Source organism: Ananas comosus, unplaced genomic scaffold (assembly GCF_001540865.1).
Source record: "Ananas comosus cultivar F153 unplaced genomic scaffold, ASM154086v1, whole genome shotgun sequence".
Classification (NCBI taxonomy): Eukaryota; Viridiplantae; Streptophyta; class Magnoliopsida; order Poales; family Bromeliaceae; genus Ananas; species Ananas comosus.
Genome location: NW_017890531.1, coordinates 39010 through 46736, shown reverse-complemented (window position 1 = coordinate 46736; position 7727 = coordinate 39010). Strand labels below are relative to the sequence as shown.

The 7727-nt window shown below is 44.4% G+C and overlaps 1 protein-coding gene across 1 annotated transcript; it reads left to right on the top strand.

The window, feature by feature from the left end:
* Nucleotides 1–420: 420 nt before the first annotated feature.
* LOC109703810 lies at nt 421–4253 on the top strand. The gene is made up of 3 exons (XM_020224524.1): nt 421–582; nt 673–1465; nt 4135–4253. Exons 1-3 carry the CDS (start codon nt 421–423, stop codon nt 4251–4253), a joined length of 1074 nt encoding a protein of 357 aa, XP_020080113.1.
* The last annotated feature ends 3474 nt before the right edge of the window (nt 4254–7727 follow it).

Genomic DNA, 7727 nt, shown 5'->3' with positions numbered 1-7727 from the left:
CATAGAGGTTAAGGCTCGTGAGAGACGAGAATTTGTGACTTGTGGAGAAAGGTTAATGGATTGGGTTGTGTCGAATCCTCTAAAACGGATATTAGAGGTAGATTCAATGTGTGGTTTATTCTCAACCGAGGTGTTCATGTTGGGTGCACACAACATGAAACTGAGTGATGAGAATAGACGCCCTTGCGTGACTTTCGCCCGATTTGAGTCAATGTTAAATTGTCTAGTGCTTGACACAGAGGGTTGAGAATTAATAGAGTTGTCGTATTTCAGGGAACGATGGCACCGCGTAGGCGATCTTCGTCCAGATCGGCGCGGGCGGGGACAAGTGGTGTCCCTGAGCAAGTCGACGCGAGCGGAGACTCAGAGCTTCGTGAACAGTTGGCCACACTCGTGGGAGTGATGTGGCAACAAGCGGATATGGTGCAGCGGCAGCAGGAGGCTGCTGTGCGCCAAGAGGAGCAGATGAAAAGACTCCAAGAAACGGTGGATCGGCTGGTGGCTGCACCAGCTGCGGCTCGTCGAGGACGGCCGGGAGTCGCGGCGGAGGTAGTTCCGTCGAGGTCGGGCGATCCGACTCCGGTTAGTTCCGAAGTGGTGGCGGAGAGGGAGCGAGCTTTAGCGGCCCTCATGGCTTTCAAGAAATTTGATCCGCCTACCTTTGATGGTGAGGATACAGATCCATGGATCGTAGAGATGTGGATTGATTCCATAGAAACGCTTTTCGAGGATTTGTACACATTGGAGCGGGACAAAGTAAACCTAGCCGTGCATTATCTGAAACAATCGGCGAAGGTGTGGTGGAAAGGCGTCAAGCAAGATCGATCGCCTGGTCTCCCTCCTATGACATGGGAAGAGTTTCGGGGGTTGTTATTCTTGGCTTACTTCCCCGACAGTGAAAAGCGAAAGCTTAAGGAAAGGTTCCAAAAGCTGCGGCAAGGAGATCGCTCAGTTAGGCAGTACGAACGGGAATTTTTCCGTATCGTGCATTGTGTTCCGAACGTGGTACGGGATGACAGGGACAAGGCTGATTGCTTTGTGCGTGGACTGCGGCCGAGCCTTTACAAGGCTGTGCTGGTACACAAGTTGCGGACTTTTGCCGAAGTCCTGGATCGGGCCTTGTGGATAGAGCAAGACGAGGCATCTCTGCGGGAGGAGCGCGAGGCATATTACAAGGAAAAGGGGAAAGGACGACCGACAGGTGGATCCAGTGGTCAGTCAAGCTCCCAACGGACTTCGTCGAGTTCGCACTCGCGATCCCGAGCTCCGGGGACATACCGCATTCGGTCCTCGGCGAAATGTGCTATATGTGGAGGCCCTCATTTCCCACAGCAGTGTGAGCAGCGAGAGGGCAAGTGCTTCAAGTGTGGACTGTCGGGCCATATGCGGGACGAGTGTCCGCGTGGTGACGGCCGGGCCTTGGCACTGGCGACGGCCTTGTCTTTCTCCAGGACAGGGCTTGCAGGTATGAGTTAATTAAGCAAGCATATGCTTTTGCGTAATCTCAAGTTGATGCATTACATGCATTTATCATATGGTCAGTTGCTACTATTTATATATTGCATAGTAGGGACCGAGTGGACGGGTAGGTAGACACCCGAGCATGCTTGCATCGTGAGAGTGTAGCGCCTACTGGAGCAGGTAGAGGGCCAAGTGATACTAGCAAATGGCTAGCGGTGATTCTTGGATAAGAACGAGACCTGTGGTAGAGACGAAACGGTAAAGTGACTCTCAAGGCAATAGTTAGTGGATTGCGAGAGTTACGCCGTGACGTTAAGGATACCCGAGTAGTTCGAGTATTTCGAATACGGATCCGGTAGATCGAACAGTGAAAGTAAGGTCATTGTTGAGAAGATAGCCGAATAGTTATCGAGCACGAGCATTTAGGCCTAGTAGTACCTCGAGTTGAGGTAGGCGAGTCGTGTTCGTGTGGTCGGTGTGCATAGGCAAGGTTGCCTGATGCTTGACATAGTCGGAACGCTATAGAGGCGTGGAGCGCTCGAGTATAGTTACTCGTGGAGTGCGGCTTTGATTCAGCCGGGAGAGTGTGTTGGCAGTAACACTTCAGCATTGCTAAGTATGAAGCGGGCCATGGATCACTCGTAAGGCTAGTGGCTCGCACTAGGTGCTTAGGAGCCGATAGTGGTATGTGTGACTCGATATAGTATGTCGTGTAGGACGACGTTGGCGGGTATTGCTTGGGGACGACCCGTGCCTGAACCACTTGTGGACTGTGGAGCCTAGGCCCTTGGACAGGCACAGTCGGCTGTTTGAGACAGCAGCCTGGTACCTACGGGTAGGGCAGAGTTTTGTTCAGGACGGTAGTCCGAGCTTGGACCCGGGAGCGTAGAATCCCATGCATTAGAGCATGAGATCAATGATGCACTAAGAGTGCGGTTGTGACCCAACCGGAAGACTTGACGTGGTTTGGGGTCTTGGTTGCTCCTGGTTGGAGTGTGTGCGAATTCTCAAGTGAGAATTTCGCCCAATTATGATTGGGTCTACGCTAGTGAACGAGAGACGCTACGCGCAGTGAGACAGGTTTAGGCGGTAGACCTACGTAGTATTGGTGACCATTGGTCCACCTGTGGAAACCGATGCGGTTTGGCTGTACTCCGTCCGTGAGTTTGGCTTGATTATATGAACGGACATGTTTATGTGAAATCTTTGGAGAGATTGATGTGACGTAGGATTTGGTATCAAAAAGATGAAGTCTTTTTTTTTTTTTTGGGGGCGTGGGGCGGCGGCTATTTATGAGACTTGATGCTAATTGGGAAAGCCACGTGAGGTTTGTGGGACTATGCTCTTACGTGACTAGAATGTACAGATGTGTCGAAGTGGACCATTTCTTCGCTTGTAGTAAGAGTCTGATTGTGATTGGAGTACTCACGATGGAGCGATGCACCCGGGTTATTGCTTCTAAGCAATGCCGGTGATTGAATCGGAGTGTGTTCCTTGAAGGGATGATGAATGCAAAGAAGAGTCGGAAATGAGGATGCAGACTCTTTGATAGCCAAAGTGGTGGAGTGCCACTTTGTGAACACTTGAGTGGTTCGAGGAGGTCTACCTGTACGTATTGTGTAGTGGCGGTGGACCATTCGACCAGTTGATACATTCTTGTTAGATCAACACCACGAGGATGAGGGGTAGTCCTGATCTCGAAGAAAGTGGTATTCAGTAGAGTTGTGGAGGGATAAGTCCTTCGTGTGCTGGGTAGCGAATGGTAGATGCAAAGAAGGGTTCTTTGTGTGCCAAGTAGCGAGTGGCGTTGGAGAGTGTAGAGTCATTGAAAATCGACTTGCGCTGCCACTATAACCTGCAAGACCCATGATGCACCTTTGTATCACATTTTGCAAATGTGTTTAGGATTGAACCCACGTCCTTCGGTATGAGCCGCTTCTGTAACCACGATAGTGTGAAGCCGCTTTGGAGTGGGAGAATGAGTTGGTATCTTCAATTGCTCGAGGAGCTGAATTGAGGTGTGGTTTGAATTTCGCGGACGAAATTCTTTTAAGGGGTGGAGAATGTAATATACTGAATTTTAATGTAAAAATAAGTGTAAATAAAAATAGTATGAGATACTATTTTATTTGACTTAAAGAAGTAAAATATAAGTCGGAAGTGACTTGTACTGAAATTGGAATGAAAACAGAAGATTTAGAATTTTCTGTAAGGAACGAGGCTGATATTTTAGCAGAAAATTCACAGTGTTAAAAAATTATGAAAACTTGGGAATATGTCGGAATTATTTTTATGAGACTAGATTTAAAGTTTCACGTCATCCCGACACCCAAAAAGTGGAAAATAAAATCCGACTGCTATCTGCTAGAGATTTTAGTTTGGTAGAGCTTTCGGTGACAAAACATGATCCAAACCGGGAAGTTAAGATATATTTTTTAACTTTAACTTAAACCGAGCGTGACTGTCAAATTTGAGCTCAAACGGACATTCAGAAGGGCTCCGGCGAAAAGTATAAGATTCTGAGCTGGTAAAACTGAAAATAAGTTGTATGTTGGGGGGCTATGTGTGTAACAAATGCCATACTCTTTGGTCCTAGTCCAAACCGTGTGAGAGGGAGAGAGAAAGTTTTATCTCTTTCTCTCTTTGTCTCTAAAATCTCTCCTTCTCTCTTAGGAAAGAATCAAGAGGAGGAATTGGAGAGGAAGTTGGAGAAGAAGCTTGGTGGAGAAGAAGGCTTGGAGTTAAGCGACTACTTATTCTTCTTCATTAGCTCAAGAGAGGGGAGCTTTTGAGGTAAGCTTCAAACTCTTTAATGGTAGAACCTTAGAATTCGGTTTAATTGACCTAGGAATGATTTTAGATGAATCTCTAGATAGAATCATGCTTGTTAATGCTTGATTTAAATGGTTTTAGAGTATATGTTGCTATAGTGCACTATTAGGGCTCCAAATTGGGGCTTTTGTCATAGAGGGGTTTGAATGTAAATTGACTTGTAGAAACCAAATTGAAGGTATTTCTAACGCGTTGGGAGACTCGGTTCGAAGATCCGACGAGTCTATGTGAAGGAATTGGAGAAAAACTCCGTTTAGGCTTTCGTTTGCCGCAGTCGGAAGAAATAAGCATCCAAAAATCACGAGAATTGAATCGTAGCACCTTAGCAACCCTACGAGGTGTGTGGTGCTTTCCGAAATCTTTGAATTTTCTTTTATGTCTAAAATGTTATTTTTTGAGCATATATATATGTTGAGTTTTATGCATTGTAGGGTGATTAAGATTATGTTAATATGTGATGTTCCATGTTGTGAGTACAAATGCATATGAGATGATGGTTAAATATCGAGAACTTGAAAAATCCTATGTTTGCATGAAAGATGACAAGAACCTAGAAAGGCAAAGAGTCTAGTGGCATTGAAAACAAATGACATTATGACATATGAATTGTGTGACATTAGTAAATAAAATGAATGCTAGAATTGGACTCTTAGTTGACTGGCATCAATGAGTTTTGAATGCTAGAGTTGAACACTTAGTGTGTGGCATTATTGAGAACAATAAATGCATGAGAATTGAGTATAAAGAACACTTAGTGGGTGGCATTATTGAGAACAATAAATGCTTGAGAATTGAGTATAAAGAACACTTAGTGTGTGGCATTATTGAGAACAATGAATACATGAGAATTGAGTATAAAGAATATGTAGTGTAAGTGGCACTAATGAAAGTAAAAGAATGCAAGAAAATGAGATAGTTGAATTGGCATTATGACATAACAATCTTATAGTTAAGGGTCATATGAGCATTGCATCCTTATAGTGAAGGATTGGATTGAACTTGGAATCCTTAAAGTTAAGGATAGATCATACTCGCCTATAAGTCTTGGCTTGAGGGTGGTCGCTCCCCCTCGAGCGATGAGCTCCGGAGTTATCATCACTGGGAAGGTGTTTGCCCCAGAAGACGGTCCCGTTGGGAGGAAGCTGAGGGCCCGATATTAGGGATTTGAGTTGGTGAGTCTATTGATCCCGTCGGGAGAAAGCTGAGGGCCCGATAGTAAGGATCTGAATTGATAAGTTGTTGGTTGAGGCGAAACCTATGGGTCAGCCAAAAGGACCGGGATTTGGAAAGTGGATCTTACATTCATCATGAGCATTCTATTTGAGTATAACATTTATTATATCTTGTTCAGGTATATTAGCTGCATTTGAATAGTTTAGTTACTATCTATCAGTTTCTTTTTCTATTATGCCTGATTTAGACCTAGTGGGAAAGTCGGCGAGGTCGGCGGCCGAACCCATTGGGAACTTTGTTGTAGTTCTCACCCACCTTTTCACAGGCCGGGACCTGAGTGGCCGGCCGCGATCGGGGGTAAAGGTACGCGCTGATAGTGACCACCTGTCACGCCCCGAGACCCAGCGGAAGCTCGCCCGGCGTGTGTTCAGACCCGCCATATGTCTAAAACATATAAGGCGTCTACGAAAAAGCAGTAAATAAAATAATAATACAAGGGATCTAGTGATATCAGAGCAAAATACTACTAAATTCTACAACAGGAGAGTAAAAGAAAACCCAAATACTAAATACCACAAAGTGAAATCATAAAGTAGTACAAAGAAAACCCAAATACAAGTGCTAAAAGAGTACATAGGTGGTCTCTCTATATAAGGTACTATCATAACTCTCTCTCACTCAACTACAACAAAAGGAGAGTGAACTACCAAAACGCAAAAGAACGCTCCTTGCTAGCTAGCTAAGCGATCCCTTTGCCGCGATCCCGTGCCTCCACCGATGTAGAGGGCTCTGAAATAAAACCATAGAAACGAGGGCGTGAGAACTATTAAAAAATAGTTCCCAGTGGGCAATTACTGACTTCAGTGAAATGCGCCACTAGGCCCAAAACTGAACAAATAGAGTAAGTACGAGTATAAACAAAAGCTAAATAAAGGACAAGTATGTAACCATGAGTACTACTCTACCATGATATCTCTACTTAGCAAGAATTGCATAAGTAATAAAACAACTACAACAAGTATGTTCATGAGTGTGACTAACATGTATAAGCATGTATATGCAATCAACAGAATGTCCATGATGTAGATAGTAAAATGTCATTGTTTACTATTCTAGTCAAAGTCCAACTGGCATGGTCTGTCACTAAGTTCCAATCATGTAAGACCCATCCATAGGCTGTCTGGCCTGCGCCGTGCCTAATGACCCCGTGGTAGTCAACATCCCCACTCTAGGAATGAGCCTCCCCCACGGCATCCCTTTCGGCGCCCCAATCCGCCCCAGCGGGCATATATGTCGCGATGGCTATCTCCGGAGTGCCGGCTTGTAGGGAGCGACCCTCACAAGCATGTGCGAATGAGCACAATGGCAAGCAAGCGAATGATCTGTCTCAAGTACAAAGTCCTCATGTCTAAAAACATGAAATGTATCAAGTATCTCGATGGCCTACCACTATGTCGTCATGTCCAAAACACGGAATAATAGTGGATGTCTGAATGACCTATCACTATATCTCTAAGTTGCAGTTTCGCAGTTTACTACTCTAAGTGCCCCTTTATGACACTTTTGTTCGTTATGTCAAAGCATGATGATTATGTTCAAGAGTACATAATTCTAAACATTTTCCTATAAGAGACATATTCTCAAACTTGCAATAAAAATACTTAACACATGCATAGATACTACACATAAGGCTCTACTCATAGAGTGAAATATTCATGATACAAAATGCATGCATTCTAAGCATTCAAAAATTCACATAAATCCTATCTAGGATAAAAATGCATAAACCACGATGATACGAAAGCATTTAACCACTTAGGAGACATTTTCTCCTATTCTAATGAAGCCAAACCCACCAAAGATAATCGAAACCCTTCGTTTGCTCTAACGAAGGTGTCCACCACTCTCCTAGTACCCTAAAGGTATAGAAAAGAAAGTTAAACGGACCTTACGAACACTCAAGAGATCAAACATTAAGCAACTCAAGAAAAGGGTGAAAAACTCACCGAGCGTGAAGAAAACTCTCTCGATCTCCAAATGGGAGTTAGAGTCCTTCTAAGCCAACCTAAACCATAATTCTAAACCAATCAATTTGGTTCTAGAAGCCTCAAATCAAAAGTCCCCATTTCTAATCCTAAATCTCAAAACCTAGGGTTCCAACTAGCATAAAGCAACAAAACGCAAATCTAGAAGAAAGAAACTTGTTGCTTACCTCTTGAAAGCTCCAAACCAAGCCTAGAGTCCTCTAGGGTTGAAGGTTG